The sequence below is a fragment of the Vulpes lagopus genome, chromosome 6 (assembly GCF_018345385.1).
Source record: "Vulpes lagopus strain Blue_001 chromosome 6, ASM1834538v1, whole genome shotgun sequence".
Classification (NCBI taxonomy): Eukaryota; Metazoa; Chordata; class Mammalia; order Carnivora; family Canidae; genus Vulpes; species Vulpes lagopus.
This window is the reverse complement of record NC_054829.1, coordinates 27,435,587-27,461,125: the sequence shown is the minus strand read 5'-3', so window position 1 is coordinate 27,461,125 and position 25,539 is coordinate 27,435,587. Positions and strand designations below refer to the sequence as shown.

Genomic DNA, 25,539 nt, shown 5'->3' with positions numbered 1-25,539 from the left:
TCTGTGCTGTGGTCTGTAGAACAGCACAGACCCATCTCTCCTCTTCGTGCCATTTTCTCCAAGATTTGAGCATAGGGCTTAGTGTCCAGGAAGTACTCCGTCTCACTCATTCACGCACTCATCAAAAACGAGCTGCTGAGTTCATGGGGCCCAGCCAGCCCTGTTAATGCCATCCAGCAGAAACCGAAATGGCAGCCAGGGAAGAGGACTCCCCTGCGTAGAACCGGCCCCACTTCCCTTCCCAAGTGACAGGAACCCACTGAGGCTGACTTTCCCCTTGGTTAAAGAGGAGAGTCCTTGTAAACCTGACTACTATGTGATCCGTATCTTTATTTCATTTTTTTTTATTGTAAATGCTAAGAATTCTGGGTTGAAAGCAATCTGTCATAGCTAGAACTTAAATATTATTTCGAATTTGCTTGATGTAAACATCACAATAGCTGTAGTAGGTGGCAGTTAAAATGAGTGAGTGTTCATCCCTTTTCTTCTTTGGTCTTCTCTCTCTATGGGCTTTCCTCATCAGAAATCAGAACTTGCAGGATGGAAGGCCTACTGGTCCCTGGTGTGTCTTTGTGACTGGCGTGTCATGACTATGTGGCTTCACACACCAAGAAGGTGCCTCAGGCTGTCAGAAGCAAGGCCTAGGGGAGTTTCTCCATCCCTGAAGCCCTATGGAGAGTGGTGGGAACCCATCCTTCCCTATTGCTTTTGAGGCCTGCTGCTGTGGGTAGAGGATGTTTAAGGATTTTGCTGATAAACCCAGAGTGTAGGCAACTTGGACCACTGGGTGCAAACTGCAGGAGAGCGGAACTCCCACAGACCCATGGAGGTTCTCATGGGCTGAGAGTGTAAGAGAGGAAGGAAGCCTGGTATCCAGACAAGATGTTCAAATATCTCCAGGCTGTTTTTCACAAGAAGTAGGTATCAGGAAAGGCAAGAATGATCTCAGTGAAACTCTGTGAAGAGCTTTTAATGATGTCTCTTCATCCCATAAGTAGTGTTGGGTCAGTGGTTCTGCAAAGTCTGTTAACAGAGCATTTGGAACAAGAAAATACCAAGAAATAGCGTCTCAAGTGTGCATGTGGGACAACTTACAGAGTTGTTTTCAGGACTAGCTGAAGGAGAAAAATCTTCCAAGCTCCTGAGATTTTTAGTATCTATATGATAAGAGATCCAAACTTCAAAAAAAGTTTATAAATTCCCTGCTGTTCTTTTTTGAAGACTCTAATGGGTGGTGCATTCCAATCTTTTGGTTCCAGTGGTGGAAATGGATCTGCATTGAGGCATCCACACTCCCTGTGCGCTCAGGGCAGCCCCATATACCCACAAGATGTGGCTGTGTTTGAAAAAATGGTCTATGGTTATATAATAGTGGCAACTCTCAGGGCGCTTGAGGCTGGAACCCCAGAACTTTGTCTAAAACAGCCCAGTGTTCTAATCAAATGGAATTAACCAACTAACCAACATGTTTTACAATCTGATAGTCATTTTCTAGATATACTACTATACATAAAGTGCTAAGTTTTTCTAAAGGAAGATCTATACGAATATATCATCTAGTACCTACTGCAAATTATAAAACTCAATGAAAGACAAGTTGAATAGCATTTCCACATTGCTGGGAAAGGTGTTTAAGAGGGCATCTATGTCATGGGACTAGTAATGGAAAAATTAAGGAGCGAAGCTAGGGAGTTTGTGGACCGAAGATGTGGGCCAGCTGCCATTTAGGACTCTTTGGTGGCAAGAGACCTTGATCCAAGTGTTTGGATAGCTCAGTCAGCTCTTCTCTCATACCAGTTTCCTTTCTTTTCTTGGTAAAAGAGAAACCTTTGGAGAACACAGATTGTTCTTTCCGAGTTTTAAGATGTATTATGACACGGAGGGATTATCTGTTGAAGGCCAGAGATGGCCCCTTTTACATGAGATCCTAGGGAGCAGTTTAATGTGGTTCATGGAAGCTGCTAGAGCCTTGTGAGTCTGGGCACAGAGGGGGCCTTGGAACCCCCAGTAGAGGCAGCAATGTGTGAGCTTCTCCTTCCAATGGAAATTGCATCCTGAGTCACCCAGAATTTGAATACAATGCAATTATCAGTGGACAACTATCATGTAGTTGGGTATCCTAGAGCCACAGGGTCCACACAAAGCCCTGTTCATTTGACAGGGAAGGCTCAGATTTTTTTTTTTTTCTTTTTCTAGAAGGCTCAGATTTAAGACCAAACAGAACTGAAAGTCTATGGGTTGGTGCAACCAGCCCATGTTGTACCTTCATTCAAAACAGAAAATAGGACTCCTCCAATGGGACCACGCCCCACAGACGGCCAGCTGGCCAAGCACAGTGCAGGCTAGATTTCGGCCCCTACTTGACCTTCAGCTGCCCTTGGGCAGTGACTGACCCACACCACTGTACATGGGGGGCCTGGTCCGAGGGAGCCCAGTCCAAGAACTCGAACCAAAGCAGCCTCACAAGGGGGAGCCCCACATGTGATTTCAGGCTATACAAACACAGCCTATCTCTCTCCTAGTCCTGTGTGCTGGGAAGCTTCCTTCCACCACAACTATAAAATGTGTAAGCCACAGCAGGAAACCTGCGGTGCATCACGGTGGCTCACCTTTGCATCACCTTCCCCCTCCTCCTCTGATTCCTTGGTGGAGGTCCTGGTGGTACCGCGTGGTGGAGCAGGGGATTTCTCCAACTAAAGACCACTCCGTACTGCTCACTGCCCAGCAGCCTGCCATTCTCTGCCATCTGCCCGGTTTTGCTGTTGACACATGACGAGGAGGGCGTGAGGGCGGCCAGAGCTGGAAGGCTTGCCGCCCCTTTGCTCTCCCTTAGGTATGCTCCTTTCCTCAGAACCTCCTGGGACAGGAAGGGCCCCACCGTGGCTGCCTCTGACACACAGGACCCGGGATGCATAGGAGGAGGGTGAGGGGAAGCAAAGCGCCTTCCACCGAGGCTCAGTGGCAGCAATTTGTCCCTTTCTGGGTGGTGGCCGAAGCTACCTGGTGAGAACTCCAGCCTGGGGAGGAGAGAATGTCCTCTCTCCTCGTGTACAGTTCTGTGGAAGAGGCCACAGGGGGGCCTCGAGGGAGGAGAAATGGCAGCCCAAGTGATGCTGGCAGGAGCTTCCCCTGACACCTTGGCCGAGGGGGTTGGTTGAAGCCTCAGCTGCCCTCTCAAGAGCTTCATCACCCAGAGCCTCAACCCCTAACGATGGGAAATGGGGTTGCTGGGGCCTGAGCGAGCACTAGAGGCCCCAGAGAAGAGCGGAGATGAGGACCAGGTATCCATCCACCTATGAGGACATGGCAGTGGAGCTTTGTCAAGGTGCTCCTTGGAATTGAAACCATGGGGCCCGAAGCCGAGGGTTGCATGGCACATTCCCAGTGGCATCTCCACAACAGGCATTTCCGTCCTGCCTGCCAAGGCTGCCAAGGAATGCAGCGGGAAAGTCAGCTGGAGACCAGGAAGCTCTGGAAGCCAGCTGTCACCCACCCTCCCTCGCCCCTCCCTCCCTCTCCCTTTCCTCCTTCCCGGCCAAAAGAAAAGCTAATGAGAGGGGGAAAGTCAGCAGCTCACCTTCCCTCCTTCCCCAGGCAGCTCTGCGGAAGAAACCCTCAGCCCCAGGCCCAGGTGCTGAACAGGAAGTGGAAGGCTGAGGCTCCTGGCAGGTGAGGCAGTAGGCAGACCAGGAGGGGGCCACCCCAGCCCAGCAGTAGCAGCCCCTTCCCCCAGGAGGCTGTCCCCCACCAGAGTGTCATGGGGAACAGCCACCCACTCTGGTGGCATGAGTCCTCAAATACCTGGACTTAGCAGGGCCCCTGAAGGGCTTTGACCTTAGGCCAAAAAATCCTTTTGGGCCTCTAGCAAAGTACTCTTGGCTAAAAATCTTTACATAGGGTTGGTTTTGACTGCAAATAGTTCTTGGGCACCTTTGAAACCACGGGATCAGACTGTCGTTCTAGGCTCTCTCCTGCCAGAGCCCTGAGGCCCAGCAATAGTGAAACCGTGGCCTGCCTGGAGATGGAGATGGACTTCCATGGTAGAATTTGGGAAGGAAAGCATAAAATCCTACCTCTTTTGAGCAGTGAGGACTTCTGGGACCCTGTGGAACTCCTCAGCAGTCCCCATGCAGAGTGGCTCCTGCTTCCAGCCGCAGCTTGCTCGCTGGACACGTCAGGCAAATCACTAGTTGTCTCTGAGCCCTGGTTTCCTCCTAAATATACTGGCTTGGGCTAAATAATCTCTACAGGCTTTTCCAGCTGGTCTGTGCTTCTTCCTAGGCTAAGGTTCCTGAATTGTGCTAATCATCTCTCAGGATGAGCAAAGAGCCACCTTCCTGATTGGGAAGTGGCTGCGAGCCTTGGAGACCAGGACAGAAACCATGGAGAGCATGGAGTTGAATCTGTGTGTAAAAGCCCTGGGCAGGGCTGTGAGAATAAAGCACCAGCAGAACTCAGACTGCCACAGGCTCCTGAAGCCATAGGCCTGCTCTCATCCCCAGGGCTCACTCACACACTGTGACCCCTGGAGGGCAGGGAGGGAGGGGTCACCAGAAACAGGGTAAGCAACACATACCAATCACTCCTGTCAGTTCTGCAGTCCCTGCCCTTCCAGATGGATGCCCAGCTGGGTGTGTGTTGGGATTAGGTAAGGGGTGAGGTCCGCTGGGCAGAAAGGTGGGCTCCAGAGTGGGTGCTGTGGCATCAACAGTGCATTGTGGGGCTTGGGAAAGAATGCACAGTGAGCATCTGGGGACCTCAGCACCGCTTTGCTCCTCACCTGCAACCATACTTTCTGGTTCCCTGGAGAACTCTGGGCCAGTTTGCCACTGTCCTCTCGCAGAAGTGAGCAAAAGGAGGTTACCAGAGTCTGTGCTATCCTGGTTATAGCCAGTGGTCAGTTAAGCCTCCTCTGTACCTCTCTCTCCATCTTGGCTCCAAGCAAAGCTTCAAAAAGCATATTTAATACTATAGTATTGTAGCTGAAAAATGCAAATGTAAAAATCTATTTTTTATCAACAAACTATATAATATGTAAGACAACTGAATCACCTTGGCTGCCAGGATTCAGAAAGGGAAAAGTGATCAAGTGATTCCCGATGGCAGGGGATAGGCTGGGGTCTTCCAAAACTCTGGGAAAGGGTGAGATTTCTGTGTATCAAAGGGGGTTAGGCATTTTCAGTTTGAAGAAATTTAGCCCTACATCCTGCCACTCCTTTCAGAAGGAGGAACCCCCAGCTGTTGCAGCTGATGGTTCAACCTGTCAACCCAAAGCAGCCAGAATCCTCTTCCCACGGAATGCCCTCCCCCAAGAGAGAAAACCCAGCAGTGGCTCAGCCTCCCCACCCAGGGGGCACAAGGAGGCAAGCTCTGCAAAGCAGCTCCCGCTTCCTCTCGCCAGCCCTCCCTCCCCACCACCCAGACCCTCTTTCGCCTTCCCCAGACCCCAGTGTGACGAGCAGTCAAGTGAAAATCCAACTCCTCTGAGGCAGAAAGGCACAGCTGTGTGTTTACAGCCACTGATTCAGATCCAAATCGCATACCCTGCCAGTCTCCCGCAAGGCAGGCTGGGGGCAAACTGTGTCTCTATGTTCCAGGAGGGAATCTATTTTGGGAAGTGACCTGCAGCCCTTTGCCATAACAGAGCCTCCCTCTCACTCCCACCCCCCCACCCACCCCCCACTCAGGAAAGACGTCCTTCTAGAAGGAGCTTTCACTTTACCAGTGGCTGATGAGGTTGTGGGATTTCACCCTGTTCCTTGTCACTTATATAGTCAGACTTTTGGCACATGTCCCCAGGCAGCCACATGGGAATAGCCATGGGCTTCCATCTGTCTAGTGAGAAGGCAGAGGATGAAGGTGACCGCAGGGCCGTCGGTGACATGAACAGCGGGAAGTGCAGACCGCTCAGCAGGACAGGACACCCACTTCTGCAAAGGATGGAATCTGCCTCTGTCTGGCCAGGGGGACAACGGGGCCGAAGAGAGAAACCCCCAAGTGTTAGTCAGGCTTTGGGATAGCAGGAACTTAGGAAGGGGACAAAGCTGCCAATGTCAGGGTCAGGGAGAAGAGCCCCAAGTCTGCCTGTGTCCAGCCGGGAAAGTTAGAAGTCAGAGAGCTCGAGGTCTAAGGTCTAAAACCACGGTGGAGTTCTCCCCAAATGAGCTCTTGGTGAAAATGACTGGTGTGGTGGTGATGGGGGGGTCTCCCCTTTTGTATACCAGAAAGTGAGTATCTTTGCTTTGACTCAAGTTTGAGAATCTCAGCATTCCTGAAGGAGGGCAAGATATAAAATCTTATGTAGGGACAATCTGTGAGATGTTGCTGTGTAGCAGAATGCTAAATGGAACACTGCCTGGGGGGTGAGAAGGCTCAGAACAGGGGGATTGTCAGTTCGACCATGTTACCTGAAGGCCAATGAGAGAAGGACCCTTCGGTGGCTCCCCAGCAGATGGGAAGGCGAGGCAGGGTTGGGGAGTGTGTAACCACCCCAGCAGTGGCAGGGTCCAGCTAGCAGTGATCTTTGCACTCTCCCTAATCCCAGCCAAATCCTTTCAACCTGAGGACCATGGCCCCCAACAGGAGTGGTTCTTCTCAGTATGATATTTGGCAGGAACTTTCCACAACTCCCCTGTCAGCCTGGCTGATTATAGAAGGATGACTGTCATCACTACACCCCTTGCTCCAGAGAATATTTATTTGTGTCCTGCTGTTAGTGCAGTAAGGTTGAAACCAATATCTGTTCCTTCCCTTCTCCCCCTCCACCTCCACTCTCTCTGTGTTTGCCAGAACTGGGTAAAGCAAGTGTATTCATGGCATCTTAATGACTGGTAAGAGTTCTAATGAACTCATAGATCTGTGTCAACTAGAAACTGCCTTTCTGGTAGGCCACATGGCCCTGTCCTGTCGACCTCCTTTGTGAGGACTCAGATGAAGAGAAAACACCTCAGTCATATTAACAGATCTGAAATTGCAAGGTGTTGCTCATTCGGGAGACAATGGAATTCTATTTGAAAAGTATCTCCTTCTGGTGGGATCATAGGTCAAAAACAACTACATAAAATTTAACAACATAAAATTTATGTTAAAAAAATTCAGCTTCATAACTATAAGATGGCATTCATAGCCTTTGCTGTAATCCAAGTAAAAAAAAAATATCTTGGGTTGTAGCTGGCTACAAGCTTCATATAAGCAAAAGCAAGGTGCAGTTGCCTTTAAAAAAAAAAAAAAAGCTACTTTAGGCTGTAATAACCAAAGTGGAATGGCCAAAAGAGAAAAGAAAAGTGGCTCACTGTTTTCATGTTATTCTAGGCTGTGTTGAGTCTTGGTTCTGAGCATCCACAATTTGTCAGGAACTTGAACAATCTAGGGATATTCTGGAAGAGAGTCACTGGAGAAACCATGTCAGGGGGGATAAAGATGTCCAGCCCCTCAGGAGCCTAGAGAACCATCATGAGATATATTTGTATCTTCCACAGTAAGTGGGCCTTTCTAGGGAGTTCCAGGCAAAGCTAGAAGAAATGGGTAGAAGATACAGGGAGGGCCGCTGTACTGGAGAATAATAGTAGCAACTTCCCAACAGTGGGATATGTCACCTGGAGGATCACTGAGCTCCCTGGAAATATTCAGAAGCTGAATGGCCAAGGGTATCACAGAGCAGACTTCTGCATTGGATTCTATCTTTTTTTTTTCTTAAGAGAAGGAGAAATGGAGGGGAGGGGGAGAGGGAGAGAGAGAATCTTAACGCAGTCTCCACACCCAGTGTGGCAAAGCCCCATGCAGGACTTGATCTCACGACGCTGAGATCACAACCTGAGGAGGAATCAAGAGTCACGTGTTCAACTTATTGAGCCACCTAGATGACAGCCACCCTCTATCATCACTTTTAGCTGGAATCCTCCGATGCATTACTTGTTAAATGGATCCTACTGTATTTTATTCTATGGTTTATAAATAACCCTTAAAAAAGGAGAATGGATCATATGAGGGAGTTTGCTGAGATTGGAGGAGTCTTAGCCTCTGCCTTTGAGGGAGAAAAAGCCAGATGATGACACAGGCAAAGCAAGGAAAACTGTCAAGGAGCAGAATTACTGCCCTTCACATGTCATCCTTGCCTTTTGTTTTTTTGGGGTTGTTTTTTTGTTTTTTTCGTTTTTGTTTTTGTTTTTGTTTTTTAAGCCAATTGCTGCTGCTGCAGCTGAGCTCTGGCAAGGGGGCTTTCTCCCCTGAATGCCTGAAAGGAGGTCAGCGAGCAGAGGACACAGGCGCCCGCTGGCACAGGGCAGCTGAGCGGCTGTAGTGCAGTCAGGCCGAGCACAGCCAGGGTGGGCATGTGCGTGGGACACCCTGGCTCTGAGTTGGAAAACGCTTAGCCTGTCCTCATTCCCATCCAGAAAGGAATGTGGAAAGTGGAAAAGGTGAGAAAGCCAGTTGCCTCTTACCCAGTGCCAGTTGCAGATTTCAGGTGGGCAAGCTGGCACCCATACTATCTCCACGTGGCCAGGAGCAGAACACGCTCCCAGAGGCCTTAGACCAGGGAGAAACTGCCCTTCTGGGGCGCTCACCTCCTGGGCTCTGCCTTGAGGACTTATCTTCAGCCTAACTCAGGGGAAGGAAGGGCTCTCATGTCACATTCTTTCCAGCTGTCCTGAAGACCAACACGATTGCAGATGACACTCGTCTTCTCTCGGGCTTCACCAGGGCTGCTTTCAACTCATCATGGGATTGTATAATTATGGTGATTACAGCTTATGGCTTTTTTTCCTCTCTTCATCTCTTGCTTTCAGATTCTTTAAGGCCTCTCATTATACATGGCGATCCCCGTGAAGTCAGCAAAGTTTTAATAAGACATTTTTTAAAGCTAAAGAAAACCCAGTTAGAGTTGATTGGTACTATGTCCCCTCAGACAGTCCTTTAAAACTCTGTCGGGCACCATTGGTGCCTGGATATGAGATGGGGAGGGAAAGGTAATGGGGATCCAGAAGGCACCCATGCTTTTTCACAGGCTGAGAATGGTTTGAGAACCATTCCATGCCATGTCCCTGGCCTTTCTCATTTGCGCTAAGAGTGGGGTGCATCTGAACCCCCATGCCTAATGGGAAAAGACAGACCATCAAGCAAGGATAGCGGCCCTGGCCTTTACATCATAACAAATTAAGTTGGAAAATAGACATAAAGCAGCCAATACAAAACTCAATCCAACCTTGTAATCTGCGGCAAAAGTAGAGAGGAAATTCTGATGGATTTTCTGTCCTGGACGATACTGGAAGGTTCTGGGGCATCCATTTTTCTAACTATGTAAAGGAGCCAACCATTAGCATTTGTGACCGATCGCAACACGGCAATCATATACTTGATGGTGGTTTCCTTGGTAATGGCACAGCTCCAGAGCCCGTCATTTGCTAGCTCTTAATAACAGCTTTTCCTAAATTGTTTCTAGATCTGTAGGATGTTATGGGAAGGATCACCAGGAAGGAGTGCAGGTGGGGTGGCCACTGGAACCCCCGACCTGCCCTTCAGTGGCTTTCCATGGGTTTAGTTTCAGGGGCCTCTTCTTCTCCACACTCCCTGGGACCACATGAATAACCACAGTGAGGTGTACAGTGCCCCTGCGGGACCCGCCTCGGAGAGGCTCCTTGGGGCTGACTGCCCAGAGCTGTCCAGACTACTTCTTACCCTGGCCGTAGCCAGGGGGTCACACCTGGAGCATGCCTGAGCAGCACCTGCCACCCAGAGCCAACTGTTGTTGAAACCTGGCACAACATTTCCAACTGCATTCTCGTCCCCCACTGAAGACTGACCTGCTCACTTTGCCCCGAGAACAATGCCCCTTTGGTGGCCACCAGAGAGCATGGAAGCGCTGGGTTAGAGATGGACAGCCCTGGCTGACACCTGTCCAGCCACCTGGGACTGGCACAAGACCCCAGGGGAGCCGCTCACCTGGCCGATGGTTAGAGCACAGCCCCAGCCTGCTGCACAGGGGGATGCCGGCACTAAACGAGGACAGAATAGTAGTCACTGCCATTTGTGGGGGGGCTCGCAGTGTTATAGTATGGGTGTCTGCACCATACTGGGCTTGGCCAGCGAGGGACTTTGTTTCCATTTCAGTGCTACCGCTTAGCAGCCTCTCTGAGCCTCGGTTTTCTCATCTGTGAAAGGGAGATAAGAGCAACAATTAAGTGGGGAACAAACACACCAGGTGCTTAGCAGAGTGTTTGCAGTATACATGCTCAAGTGGAACTCTTTGTATTATTATTTTCATTATTACGCTGTTTGCCCCCCCCGCCCCATGCTTAGTTTGTATTACCTTACTTAATTTCCAACAATATTCTCTGCAGTAGGTATCATGTATTTTGCAATCGAGGCTGGGGACGTGCATATCCCATGTATGACAGTGGTGTGCAAGGCACATCTAATGACAGTGACCGCTTGTCGAACGACTTGCTATACAGTAGCTATTATTATTGGCTCACTTTTAAAGTCCAGAGCTAATTTCTCTGCTTTCCTTGGGAATGGAGGGACCGAGGTGACTGGCAGGCCAGCTTCTACCCTGCGGTCAGTTACGTGGGGCCCCTAAGCTCTTCCCAGGCCATGAGAGCTGTGTGGTGCTGGGGTGGGGAGAGCCACTTAGAGAATGTTGCATACACTGTCAGGATCTGGCATTTGCCACCGCCGCCCCCTCCCACCCACCCATCGAGGTGCACAACCCTGAGACACCTCCTGCTTCCAGATACGGATCAGGAGTAGTTGTCTCCATGGTAAGAGCGTGAAATGCAGTCCTCCAGCTGTAGCACTCTGCACAACAGAAGCCTCATTCCCAGAAACCCTCACCTCTCAGCTGTCTGCCTGCCTGGAGCCACCCTGAGCAATACAACCTCAGCGAGTCTGGTTGCTCCATCTGCCAGATAAACAAAGGCTTGTATTTTTTTAGCCACACACTACAAAGTGGGGTTGTTGGAGGAGTCAGAAGCAAGTGGCAGGGGATGCTTTGAAATCCCTCCTAAACCAGATCCCTGGGGTACATGCTTTTCCACTGCTTGTAGTATTGACAGAAACAGAAGCAGAGAGGCCATTTCCACTGACACGAATGGCTTCTTCCGGGGGGAGAATTTGGGTTTTATATCTGTATCTTAAAGTAAATGCTTTAAGTTTGCAGTGTTTGTCAAAGATTGGCATCGTAGGAGCCTGATATAAAGCTCTGCGGCCAATCACCTAATTGCTTATGCAGCTTGCATGAGATGCTTCTGTAAGTGCCTATGGTGTAAACATGCACATGAATATGTGTACACGGCTGTAGCACACAGGTGCATGTATTGCCTGCCTGACCTATGCCTCTGTGTTCAGTGTATGACTTGTGAGTAACATACGCAGCAGACTCGCATGTGCCTCTGCGCATGCATTGCATGCCTGCTGCAGCTGTGTGCATGTCTGGGTAGGGGCACCCCGAAAGCCACAGGTATTCATGGTTTCAGCTGGATAAGTTATTCTTCACTTCCCTTCTTAAAAACACAATTGCCTAGTGCTGCTGGCGCAGAGTCAGAATGGCCGCTGCATTTCACCCCCGAGGTGGCTTCCTTCCAGCAGTGGGTGAGTGATCCCCGCGTCCGCACTCTCTAACCTTTTTTGGGATCCTTCTGCACAGAAGGTGCTCCAAAATCTGGAAGAGATGATCTGTTTGTCCGTGGCCTTGTCTCTGCCTACTTCCCTTGTTCCCACACCCTTGTTCCAGGAACAGTCAGCAGCACCTAGTTTTTGGTGTCCCCATTTTTTTCTGCCCATTTTTTGCACCTGTAGTTTTTTTTCTTCCTAAGGGCCAATGAGCCAGGGGTCCAGAAATGATGCTAAGCTATAAGTCCCTTGTCTCAGAGGCAGTGTGCAAATAATGTTTTAGGTGCTGATCGCTTCTCCTAAACCCCTAACAGAACAAGACAGAAATGTTCACTACCTTTGATGGTGCTTTTAAATCCAACAGCAGCATCCTTGCGCTTACAGAGTCCACAACCCTTCCCCTGTGGCCCAGGGCCAAGTCCCCCAGGAACATTTCTACCTACTAGACCATCAGGAGAGAAGAAGGTTGGGCAAGCACCTATCCGCTGTCCCATGGGTACCAAAAGCATTGCAGCAACATATAAAAAGGGTCTGTAGGGAAGAAGGTTCCCAGTGGATGGGAGTTCCACCGACCTGAGTTTCTATCTAGAGATCCCTGAAAATGCTGTTTGACCCATCCCCTAATGTACTTTTTCAGGTTGGAAATACATGTGTGATAAATGCCTACTGAAGCGCATTCCTGGTGGTAGGGAAGAAAGAGAAATAAGCCGGCCTTCCTTGTATTTGTGTCCAGATGGACATGGACATTCATGGAAGGATTATGCTTTTGGGCGGTGGGGGGCAGTCCTCATGTTCACTGCCTGTGCCTTCTAGACTCTGCTTTGGCAGCCGGCTTAACCACAGACCCCAACCTATAGATGAGTTTTGGCTGAACTTGTTCATAGGAGGTGAGAGGTGCCTTTGGGAAGGAGATTTAGAGTCCCCATGGTTCTACAGGAGAGTCACACGTTGCCAAGCAAATGATTCCACCTGCTGTCTCTTCCACTAAACTTCAGTGGCACTCTCCCCTGGAGCCATGGTCAAGGGTCACTTGCACATCCTACTTGGAAAAAAGTATCACATTGTTGCTAGTAGCAACACAGCCATGTCCCTGTTTCCTGGAGTCTCTTGACCTTTGCCTAATTTGGAGTGAACCGGAGCTAAGATCCTAAAGCATATCTGGGGAGGAGACGGAGGGACAGGGGAAGAGGAAGGCATTGCATGGGCTACAGGAAGGCATACTACTGAGGGGCCTTGCAAGCGGAATGCCCACCTCCACTCCACTCCTGAATCCACCAAGAACTTCCCTGTAAGCTGAGAGTATACAAAGAGCACCAGGGTTGTTCAGTCAGAACCAGAGGAAGGAGAGATGGAGATGTGATGTGAAAAGGGGGACATTTCTCCCTGCACAGAAAGAACACAGGCAAGGTGGCAAGGCACAGCTTGGAAAGGAAGCTGGGGAATCTGCGCCTGGGCATTGTGCCACCAGCTTAGGGCACAGATGCTATCCCCCCTTGTCACTCTTGGCATAGCTGCCTGGTTCCAGATTTGTCCCTGCGTAGCTGGGGGACCACGGAGGAAGCTCTCCTACCACCCGCCAAAATTAACAAGAGAGGCTGGCCTTTGCAAAGAGCCCCATATGTGATGAGCATGATGGAGGGCAGGAGGCAGGAGGCAGAAATGCCACCCACAGAGGGCTCCCCCAGCCTGGCTGGGACACCTGGATTTAGGCGCTTGGTTCTAATTGGAATTGGTTCCAATTAGAGTAAGACAGCTCCGCCTGCCCCTCCTTAGAAAGGTAAACATTACACCTGCTTCCCTCCTGCCTGGGACAGTTGCTATGGAGACCCTAGAGGCATCAGCACCAATAATATGTGAGCACAAACAGAAGTGCTAGCTTCACCTGGCCTGTCCAGCAGGTGCACCTTAAAGCCATGCACGCCAGGCTTTGGAGACAGGGGCCCCAGCTCAGTGCAATCGCCAGTCTCACTTTGCTGGGCTAGGCCAGCCAAAAGATGACGCCTTCCCTCTCAGGAGTCCCAAATATGATGAGGGGAAGGACCCCAGACAGAGCAGAAATGCTTGCAGTGGTATCTGGCATGTCCGGGAGTGGAAGCTTCTTTCTCAGTGAGGTTGAGGAGATCTCCTTGGGCTGCCCAAAAAGATTGCCCAGTGTGGATTGGCATGGAGGCGTCGTTAGTCTCTGAGCGTCTCCATCTGCCTCCTTCCTTGAGCGTGATGGCCACATACAAAGTAGAAAGCTTATGGAGCCCGACCCGCTTAGCTCTGCCACTGACTAGCTGCATGCTCTCGGCCCAGGGACTCCAGCTCTATCTGAGCCTGTTTCTTCATCTATCCTGACATGATATATCATAAGACTTTAACCTAAGATATCGTAAGACTTTAAAGTAATGCGGAACTGGCAAGGATGGTGTGGACGTTAACACCAGTGTCTGTAAAATGCCTGGTGTGTTTGTCACACAATAGTTGTTCAATGTTCTATTGTCAGGTAGCTGTTAGTAACTGTCCTCAGTAGTTAACCCCGACCCCTGGTAATGGGACCATTCCCACCCCGTCACCATCAAGGTCCATGCTAACTGAAGAGGAAGGCACTTGAGAGTTCCTGGGATATTGACGCCACCCCATTGGGCAGGAATAAGAAATTCAAAGAGAAAGTCCCTGGGAGATCACAGCATAGATTGGTCCTTTCACATTTAGTACCTTTCACATTTAGGAGCACTGGCAATTCACCTTTTCTAAGTTAAAGGAAAAAATTAAGACGAAAAAGCACTGGTAGCTGCCATTATAGGCCAGAGTAAGGTTTCTGAAACTGCTAATGGCCCCAGTGATATTTTATGGGAATTGTTTTCAGATGATATAACTACTGGTAGATTCCATAGACCCACCATATTACATGGCAAAATCTGGTTGATTTTTTACCGCTGTACCTAAAATAGTGAGCTGTTTCAAAAGAATCCATTATTTTTATTATGATCATATTCCTTATTTTTTGACAGGTTTAAATGCATATGAGTGAATATTAATTCTTTAGCCAGTGCACTTTTTTTTTATTATAATTCAATTTTCACCTATTTCTGGATTTTTTTTTATTTGAACGTTGTTTTATGTTTGTGGTATCTTATTTTTAAAAGTCAAATAGAATATTTTAAAGCCAAATAAAATGCCCTTCAGCTCCTGAGAGAGATCAGAAAGCTTTGCAAGGACCCAAGTGTAATGTAGACCCCAGGAATGGATCTTGCCACAGGCTCTGGCCCCCAACTACTGCAGAGTGAGGAAGCCTAAAGCATGCTTCCTCCTCCCTGTGGGGCTCCAGCCTGGCCCTACTGTGGATTAGCAGTGTGTGATCTTTGGCTAGTCCCAAGACCGGGTTTTCCCCTTTCATGTGCTCCACTTGGCCATGAAGTTCAGCAGAGGCTGAGTTGATGAGAAATGGAGACTTGAGAAGTTTTTTGAAACTCATCTGTATTAAGTATGGATTTTCCTGCCTTTCTCTGGCAGATTCTAAAACCCCTGAACTACCCCAAGCAAGTGGCACTCTTTCCCCAGAATGAAACATCATTGAGAAAGGAGGTGTCACAGAATCCCTTATACGCCTGTTTGAAATCATCCCTTTGGCTTTGCTCAGTGGAGAGGGAGTGCCAGGGGCACCAACCTCCAGGGAAGTCACCGATGAAGTCAGGCAGGTTCTTGACTTCTCCCCTCCTGCCAAACCCAAGCCAGGACCCTTACCTTCCCACCTGGCTCTTAGGCTCCTGATTGCTCTTCTCAGCAAGCCCTCCTCCCCAGGCCCGTGATTTCATGCACACTCATCATTTATGAGCCCAAGCATCATCTACTCATGGGTGACCTTCAGTCTCCTTGAAGAGGACAGCTTATCCCAGGAGCCTCCCACTTCTTGCCTACTGAGGTCATTTGGTGAACCCTATTCAGCAAAACACAATTTTCATTAGCCAGGATGAAAAATGCCTGTATCACAACGAGATGATCAGTTTGGATCAACGCACTAGGAACAGTGTTCCATACAGGTTCTATTGCAAGTTCTAGTTCCTCTTGCTGAAGAATCGGGTTTCTCCTACACTGGAGTAGATAAAGCACTGGATTAAGCCCAAAGGCAAAGTCATAGGGCCAGCAACTGAAAAAAGAGGAAGGAGTGGGAAATTTCAAAGCAGAGATGCAATGGCTGGATTTTTTTTTCCCCTAATCTCTTTTTTTCTCTTGGGTTATAATTACATATAGCAAAATGAACAGATCTGAAATGTGTGGTTCAGTAAATTTAACAAATGTTTTATACCGGTGTCACCTATGCCGTATGACCCTGGAAGGTTCCCCCATGCCCCTTTCTACACAATGCCATCCTTCTCCTCCAGAGGCAACCACAGTTGATTTCTATCCCCGTAGTAACATGGATTTAGACTTAGCAGACTTGAGATTTGTAACTTTGGTCTTAGGTCATCTGGGCAAATCAGCTTGAGAGTCTCAGCAGCAGCTCAGATGTCTTTACTCCCTTAGCATTGAGAAGGGTCCTGCCTGAGTCCCTAGTGCTTGGCTCTGCTGCCCCCAGTATGCCACCTAACCCTCAGGGTTACTGTCTGAGCCACAGCCCTCCTCCCAGCCAAAGAGTTTAGCATCAGTGTCCCAGGTAAGTAAGCGGTGAAAGCTCCTGGTAACCCGGACCGTGCATGCTTTGTTGATTAATATCTGGAAGTGCAATGCACAGAGCCACAGCATGTCAAGCAGCATGTTGATTTTTCTTCAAGCACTGCACAAAAGGGAGCCATTCCTTTTGTGCATTTCCTTTTAGAAACAAAGGATTCCATGACCACCTTCTTCCAGGCTTCTAGCCATCAAGATGGCCACAGAGCTAAAATGATTAGTCAGGGTGGAGGGTGGATGTTTGTGAACCCAGTCCATGAAATTGAAGGATCCTAATTCTATTGGATTAACTTTGCCAAATGTCTCAAAGGTGAAAAGCACATTGTCTGTATGCAAAGCTTCGGGTGTCTCTGGAATGTACCTTCTGCAGTTCAGTTCTTAATCACTGTATATTTTTTCACTTGGACAAAGGCTGCCTGCTAATAGCATTTTCAACCACCTTCAGCTGCTTCGCTCAGCTACGCCAAGGCCTCAGGCTGAGCTGGCTGCAGTTTCCTGGCACCATGGTCCGTTCCCAACTGACCAGCACTGGGGAACATCACACATTCCCACCCTGAAAAAATGGCTTCCCTTGTCACTATGCAAGATGCCAGGTGGAAGTAGAACTACCACTCCCCTTCCTGAGAGTTTCCTACAGAATCATCCAATTAGAGGCGGGGAAGGGGGTGAAGAAGAGGGAGAGAGGAGCCTGAGAGGGTGCAGGGCAGGAGCGCTCTTCACTCTGGACAGGGCAGGTAGCTCAGGGGCTCCCAGCAAGCCCCTAGCAGCATGGACCTTGGGGCAGCTCATTTCTGAACACAGGTAGTCTCTGCTGTCAGATTTCACTTTGATCCCTGAAAATTACAGGAGCCTCAGCTCTTCAGAAGAGAGGCAGCTGCTGAGCTGGTATGATTGCAGGATTTCTTCCCCAAAGCCCGAGGCCAGGCATCTAGCCATGCCTGCGTCCTGCATGAATAACCACCTGCCAGCCCCACCCAGGAGGTTACTGAGTAGCGGACAGATTGCAGTTGGACCGAGCTGCCCCCTGAGCCGACCCTAAACCTCACGACCTCCTTTAGCAGCAGAACTGGCATTTGAAAAATGTATGTGTGCAGGGCTGGGGGGAGGGAAGGGAGACAATAATGCCAAGGAACACCACCTGGATTGCTGAGAGGCTGGGAACAATCTCAGGGCAAGTTCCCCAGGCTGGCCTCTGAAGTCCTGAGAAATGGAAGCAGCTGGGGGGAAGGGGAGGGGAAGGCATTGACGGCTGGCCACAGGTCCTTGGAGTCAGAGTTGTGAGGCTGAGCTCCAGGACTCAAGCAGGAAGAGATTAATTAGTGCCTCCAAGCCTAGCCCAGCCCCTTCTACAGAACAGGGAGGGGAGGAGGGGAGGGGACCTCAGGGCCAAAGGCACCTAAAACAGACAGTCCCATAATAATCCAGATATAGAATCTCCAACCTCCCTCAACGTACAACCCCCTCTCCAGCCAAAATGACCTCACTAATGAGGAAGAAGCTATAATGAGGGTTTAGATGCCTGGTAAACCTCACCTTCTTTGTTTCTGGGCTCTTAACATACACACTAGCAATAGACTTATTCAGGAGCTTTAGTGATTTTTTTTTCACATCCACCAGCTAAATCAGAGCCCGAATACCACGTATGGCAAAGCCAAACATACATATTTGGTGACATAACATGTAATTTGTTGCCCTGGTGGAAAAGGGACAGAAGGTGGGGGGAGGAGCCAGTATTTGGTGTGTGGCTACTGCAGCAATAACGGACACCAAGAGGCAAGCAGAATCCGTCCGTCCGTGCCCTTCAAACAAGCAGGGATGGTCATGGGTAAAGGGGCTGGCGGGATGGGGGGAGGGTTAGAACCCTCGGACCAGGAGGCCCCAGCCTCATCAGCTCCACATTTCCCCAGAGGGGACCTCACACACATACCCGCGCTTCCTGCCTTCAGGCCTGCATCAAGAAGGCACAATCCCAGATGAGCCAACAGGATGACAAATGCCTCGAGCTCCATCTAAGAAAGGGCAGTCAAGGAGAGTAGCAGCCATGTGTGTGTCTTAGAATCCAGGGCTGGAGAAAGTCCCTGAAGGTCAGCCTCTGCCAGCTGCAAGCTCTTGTCCTACCTAACCCGCTCTCCACAGAGAAGTAGCCAGCCACCTTGCCTTTAGTGATTTTGCAAAGACTGGCACTGTAACCCTCTAGGATTAAAAAAAAACAATCTGATTTAAAAAATCCTTACCCTGGTATAAATGTATCCTGCTGCAGGCTAAGTTTAGTGTATGTGAAGATTCAGATAAGGTTGCTGATGAGGAGATTCTGTGTGTGTATGTGTGGGGGGGCTTAAAACAGGGGAGAAAAAAATGAAGTTTTGTCTCACTAGGGAAAAGGAAGAGTGAAAGAAAAGGAGAAAAAGAGCAAGGGGATGTAGATGCAGACTTTCCAACAGCTCCCGAGGGCAGATCCATTTCTGGACAAGCTCCCATGCATGCCACTGGAATTCTCAAAGTCAATCTGGCATGTCCCTCTATGGAGAGCTAAGCCAAATGACACGTTGTCTTGCATCCAGCAAACTCACAGCCCTTGCTCATTTATTAGATATACCCATTATCCATCAATTCATCAATCAGCAGGTTTATTGAGTACTCTACCAGGCTTCACAAACCTGATCAATTTTTTTTAATTACATCCAGCTTGCACACAGCCAAGCCCAGTAAACAAGATGAGCCCTGACACCCCCACTTGGAAATGGACATGAGGAGCTGCTGGCCCTTGCAGTCTCTCACTACCAAACACCACAGCCCATGCTGATGAGGACCACGTGCTCCCCTTTGCAGATGGCGATGGTGTTGCTGACCCGCTGTCAATAATAGCATGGGTTTCGAGTATTTTCTCAGACACCGTGATCAATCTGCTTGGGTCCAGCCACACCGTCCTCTAGACCCCTGTCCGATGCTCGGGATTTCTGAGGAGGGTGAGCAAGGAATGGGCCCAGGCTGAGTCAAGGGAAATAAGTAGAATATCTGAGACTCGCTCATCCCCCTCCCCCAGCCTCCTGGTGCTCAATCCCACATCCGAGGCCCCTATTCCTTGGCACAGGAGTCACTGGCCTCTCTCACGATCTCAGTGCCTCATGCACCAGGCCTCACGGTCCAGCTTAATGTTTTCATTTTCAAGAACTGCTACGTGGACGGCAAGCGAAGGGTTTGTAGGTAGCCTGAAGTGGAGTCCTCAAACACAGGCCCCCAGGGAGCCAGGAACAGAGGACCTGGCAGGAGTGTGCTGCTCTGGGTCTTGCAGTGGCACCTGTTCACCAGCCCAGGATCCTGTCATCAAGAGTTCCCAAAACTTGTGTTTCTCTCCCAGGGAGGGCTCAGTCCTGCCTTTCAGCCAGGATCCTGGGTCTTCTGCATGCACCTGCATTCCCCCATCTCCTGCATTCCTAAGACTAGTTCATTCATTAGCTTCTAGCCACCCGGATCCTTAACCATCACCTGTGTGGGTCAACCCCCCACTCCCCCCATCTTACGACTCCCCAGTCCAGCTTTATTCCAGCGAGGAGGAACTGCTACAGGGGCGGCAAGTGAAGGGTTTATAGATGTCCCGATGTGGAGTCCTCAAACGCCCTGGAATAAAATCCTTCCTCGCTGGAATAAAATCCAGGCCAGGGGCAGCCCACAAGCATTCAGAGGCCCTCTACCTACGAGTGGCAGCAATGCCTGGTTTGGGGTAAGTACAGTTCCCACACACATCCCGCCTGGAAAAAGAAGAGTGCCAGCAGCACACCTGCACTCCCGCCTGGCCCGGAGTCGAGGCTCCCCGGACCCCGAGGTCGCCAGGGTCACTTAGCTAGGTCGTTTGGCCTCCGTGGCTCGGGCTGCAAGGAATTCAGGCGTCTGGCTGTCTGTCTGTCCCTGTCTGTGTGTGCGGGTGCGCGTGCGCCTGTGCGTGCCAACCCTGTCGCCTGTCTCTGCAGGGAAAGTCGCTGGCGGGCAAGCGCCTCACCGGCCTGATGCAGTCCTCCTGACGGTGCCCACCGCAGGGCCCGGGCCCGACGACCCCGCGGGCAGGCGGCGGCGCTCCACCTCCGCGGACAGAGGCTCCCTGCGGGGAGACCTGGTCACTGTGAAAGAGAAGGAGTGAGGGCGCTGGCGGGCGGCCGAGGGGAGCCTCGGTGGGTGACCGGGGACGCCGCCGTGCCAAGTCCGCAGAGCCCGGGGTCGGCCCCCGCAGAGGCCCCTGTTTACAACCCTCTCGTCCTTGTATAGTTGTGCGCCGACACCCCGTCTCTAGGAGGTCCTGGGCCCTGACTTGCCCAGGCCCGGTGCCCCGTGGGGCTCCCGTCGTGACTGTCACTCCAGATTACAATCTTCCGCCCCTGGCTGGGGGATCAGGCCTCCCTGCAAACGCCAGAGGGGCCGGCTGGCCCTGAGCACATCCAGTATTACCCCTGCCTCCCCACCGGCTCCGGTGCACCCGCAGCACCCCCGTAGTGACAGCCACTGTGTCCCGACTGCCCCTTCCCCTCCCCACGTCTGTGTAAGCCCTGCCCCCCAATGCCACATGTCCCCGGTGCGGCCACAGTGCTGAGCAACCTCCCGATCGCTTCCCCACCAGCTCCTTCAGGCCCCCGAGGCCAGCCTTCCGAGAGGTCCCCGCCGGCCTGGGGCTGCCCGCCGCACCTGTCACATGCCTCAAGGCCCCACACCAGAGGAAGCACCCGAGTGGACGAAAGAGCTTGTGGCTCCGCAGGCTGTGGAGGTTCTGACCACCTTTTAAACCATTTATTATTTCCCCATTTATTCTGGTTTTGCCCCTTCTCCTTGGTTTGTTCCCCTGTGTTTTACTCAAAATAAACATGGCCATGAACTCAGGGCCACTGGGGTCCTCCCCTCTGGCAGCCCCCCCGCCCCGGGGTAGGGGGAGGTGGCTGGGTCACTCGGCTGGCAGCCCCAACGACATGGTGGCGTCCTGACAGGCATGGCCGGGCCCCTGCAGGGCCAGGTCTCTGCTGGGGCTGAAGTTGGGACTGAAGCTGCCACAGAGGCCCTAGGCCAGGGCCAAATGGTTCTCTGACAGCCTGGCGAAGGCACCGCTAAACAAAGTTGGTCCTCAAGGGAAAAAGCAGACACAAAGCAAAACCTGCAAGAACCTGCAAAAAATCCACTTGTACTCCCTTCATGTGTATGTCAAAATGACTATCTGCCAACTGGCCGTGAGGTAATATATGTAAAGCACCGAGTCAGGTGCCTGGCGCGTAGTAGGTGCTCAGCAAACGGTAGCTATTACTCTCCTCATTGTCACTGTCACCATTGTGATGCCTGTGAGCCCTCGGATGAAGTGGTATGAAGCCACATGTGGTTGAATTCAGACACTCATGCCACCTGCTAGAACTAGCCTCCTTTGATCTGTTTTTGTCCATAGGTAAAAATTTTCCTGGGGGAGTATATAAACAGCAAACACAGAAGCAAAAAAAAAAAAAAAAAAAAAAAAGTGATCACTGGTATTTCTTTACTCATGTAGGCAGATTCACCAGCTGGTGACCAAAGGCTCATAAGCTTATTCGCAGACCTTGCCTCCTGGGTGCTTCCATGACCATCTCTGCAGCCCCATGTCTGTGCTGTCGTGTGTCCGTTCCACAGGGCCCTGTCCCCAGGGCACCAGCCTTCCATCCCTCCCAGCAGGGCCACTCTGGGCAGTGGGAGACTTGGCTCCAGTTGTACCCTTGTGGGTTCTTGACTACTATGCCTCAGTCTCCCCCACTGGCAGTCGTTGCTCTCTCTGCCAAGTACACTAGACAGTAGAGAGATGACATGTGTTAGGTCCTCAGGTTGCCTTCAGCAGTGGCAATAGACACCCGGATTCTCGTCAGGCACTCTCACACCCTGGTTCCACAAAACCTCTGCACGGGTCCTGGCCCTCGTAGATACTTGGTAACTACTTGAGTAAATGAATGCAAGGAAGCCCTATCCCATGTTATGGGGTCTCTGGACTCCTCTCTTTGTTCCACCCTTTTTTATCTCCTTGCCTTTCACACAGGGCTCCTTCTCCAGAACCAAAATGCAGTCCAAGTTTTTCTGCACCCAACACTGCCCCAAAGAAGCTCCTCCTGGTCAAGGGCCCCCAAGATGTTGTTGACATCGAGGCAGTAGGTATGTGGACAAAGGACATTCTAGCACAGCAGGTGCCTCTGTGCCCTCAGTTACCCAGGGCAAAGGCCTGGCTGCCTCCTGCCCTTCCCCATGGGCTGCAGACAGGGCAGGGTTGGCTTCCCCAGTCCTCCTGGCCTCTGCTTCTGAGTGATGGCGGCCAAGACTTGGCCAACCCTGGAGGGCCCCAGAGGACCCCCCCCCCCAGAGCCAGGTGGACTGTACCCCTGAGATGGCGCAGGTAGAAGGTATCCAAATACCCCTGGGGACATCCAGAGGGAAGGCATGCCAGAAGGCTCAAAAGAGGAAAGGGTGCTCCGGATGCATTCAGACACAGAGCAATAAATCCCATCACCCCACCTCCCAACCAGGCATGCTCAGTTCTGTGGCCACCATGTGCTCCCCAGTAGATCAAGCCAAGCAACATGGGGAGTGGGAGGTGGGGTTGCTCTGCCCAGTTGGTCAGTCCAAGGTCAGTCTACTGTGCAGACCTTAGATTGCAAGCACACTTGGAAAATATGGTCTTGGCCGGTTCCCCATTGGCCTGGTCTACACAGCCAAAACTTCAAACCAGATTAGACTTCGGAAAGCAGTTCTATAGCAAAGCAGTTTCCCCTCCCTCCAGAGCTTCCTTAGCTCCCTTGACTGGGCACAGTCTCTGGACCTGGGATTCTTCCCATTCAGAGCTCCCAGGACAAATATCACATTGGCAGTCCCACAGCCAAAGCTTCAGGGGAGCCACAGAAGCAACCACCGAGCCAGCAAGTCAGATGCACAGACATCAGGCATTGGACATCAGACTGAGATCACCTCCGCCTCAAGGGAAGAAGAAAACTAGGGGGCTGGGCCCATGTAAGTGCCCAGCAACAGCCAGAGGGCTCAGTCCAAGCAGCAGGAACTCTCTCGCTGGGGAGAGGGCTCCTTCCCTTCCAGAAAGTGACGCTGTCAGGTGTGGCTGTACCCCAGGAACATGGTGGGGCCCGGGCCCCCGGGGCAGTCAGCTGAGCTGTGCTAATGGCCCCACCAAGGCCGAGGGGTCAGGCACAGGCCAGCACCCCAGAGTTGTTGCGTAGACCTGTGAACACGTGGGGACATGCTCCAAGGGCGCTTTTCCTGGCAGGATCGCTGGGGTGTTCAAACTACCTCACCAACGGGACCCTGAACCGGGAGCCTGCCGCCCATCTGGCCTTTTTGCTATTACTGGAAGTTGACGTTTCTCCTAAAATGCACCCTTCCCATTGTGCTCCAAATGCATGGGCTTCAGAAGCCACCATTAAGAAGCCTTGCGCCACGCTGGAAAGGATAGGGGGCTGTTGGTCTTTGGGCCTTGCGGAGAATGTTGGAGGGAGGTGCTCCAAGAAGGGAGCTGGAAAGCCCTGAGGCTGGGGGAAGATCATGGGCCACCAGCCTCCAGGGGGTCTGGCCAGGCCGAGTATGGAGCCAGGGCCGTAGGAGGCATAGCAGTCAAATGAACTCACCCCGGGACCCTCTGAAAAGAGTTCTGTGTTATTGTCACAATGGCAAGGGCAAATGCCAGCAGCCTACTCATTAGTACCACCCAGTGATAAGGCCTCCCCTGGGCGCGACCCAGGGGCCATCAAGTAGCAAAGTAGCAAATGTAGCAATAAGGGGCTCGAGGCCTTAAGGGACAGGGTCCAAATGATCCAGTCTTGGCCCTCTCCCCAGTCCCAAGGAGGGCTCAGAGCCAGCTGCTGCCAGCTGTCCGGGGAGGGCTCCTGGTCTATATACTATGCCCACTCACAGCATGATCACGGACACGTCGGAACGGCCTTCTCATAGTGCATGGGGTTCTCATTAGTTTATTTTTCTGGAATTTGGGGTTTGGACCCCAGAACCAAACATGCTGGTACCGTCTAAAAATAAATGACTTTAACCCACTATAATCCAACTAACTCTGTGTGGCTACTTGGTTTGGGGGTTTATTGGGCAGGATTGGCCTCTAGAAAAAAAAATGTACTACCTCTCTTCCTTCTCTGCTCCCCACCCAGCCCCATTATCACACACACACACACACACACACACACACACACACACACAGAGTCTGTTTCCCCCCACCCCCACTCCCTAGCAGAAAAGCTCTGGAAAGTCAGATCTCTGGGGTGGGGGACATCCTGGTAGGGTGGAACAATGGTGTCACCAGAAGGCTAGAGCCCCTGATTCTCCCAAGTTCTCCCTGGCTGCTTGGCCTCTATGCCCCCTTGTTTGTGCTCAGCCACAAAACCCGGTGGCCTGATGAATGCCAGCAGTGGCCAGACTGCACTCCACTGCCCTTAAATAAAGTCCCAAGATTGAAGTCTGCTGCACACAGATGGTGCTCCTCACAGGGAGCCTCGGTTTCCTGAGCGACAGACAATCCCACCTCCCACTAACACTGAAGCAGCGGGGCTCTGAATGCCTGGAAGTCAGGTTGACGAGAGGAGGACAAGAATGAGGTAAAAAGGAGCCACACGGTGCTGCAATCCTCTCTATTAACAATGAGGCAGGTACCTAGCAGCTTGCTTCAGTGGCAGAAACTTCACTTCTGGAAGTAGCAGTGATCTTAGAGGCATGGGAATGGGTTTTGGGGCACCTGTGCATGGGAACAAGCCTGTCTCCCACTCCCTGGGCTACCTCCCAGAGCCCACACCAGCCACAGTGCCTGAATTGTCAAGTCTGTGGTGTATCCCACTGTCAGGTCTTGGCCCACCATAAAAAAGCCTTGCTTCCCTGTCCTCTATGATCAAGGCCACCACCCTCAAGGAACTCAGAACTCCTCCTACCCAGCAGAGCCGTTAGCTTATTTCCAGAATCTTCCTTTAATAAGTGACCTCTGTCTATGTATCCTACTAACCACTGAGAGCAGAGATCTGCTCAGGTTCAGGGTGGAGGGGGCATTTGAGCTGCCAGGTATACCACTAAAACCTGTGCCCACCTAGGAATGCCTGTGTAATCCTCTCTCCCCCACCCCCTTTCCGAGACTTCTGATGCAAAGGGCATGAGGCTATTCCTTCCCGTGGTGCCAGCATCCAATCGCTCATTAGTCTCAGCTCCCAGGGGGTCAATAGGGCATCTCTTAGGACATTTTCTGGGATGCAGCAGCCTCTAAACTCTGTGGCTTGGAGAAGCATCCAGGAGGCC

General features: G+C 51.2%; 1 protein-coding gene across 5 annotated transcripts in view; it reads left to right on the top strand.

Moving 5' to 3' along the window:
- The window catches only part of RGS6 (regulator of G protein signaling 6), a 548,429-nt gene extending 524,119 nt beyond the window's left edge, over positions 1–24,310 (top strand). For 2 of the 5 annotated variants that reach the window (XM_041759143.1, XM_041759144.1), the window contains one exon: positions 20,229–24,310. In XM_041759143.1, coding sequence (XP_041615077.1) covers positions 20,229–20,279 — 51 coding nt within the window. In that variant the 3' untranslated portion in view covers positions 20,280–24,310. Of the gene's footprint in view, positions 1–11,519; positions 11,587–20,228 lie in introns of all 5 variants that reach the window. The other 3 variants (XM_041759146.1, XM_041759145.1, XM_041759142.1) reach the window with 2 other exon arrangements.
- Positions 24,311–25,539: the final 1,229 nt, after the last annotated feature.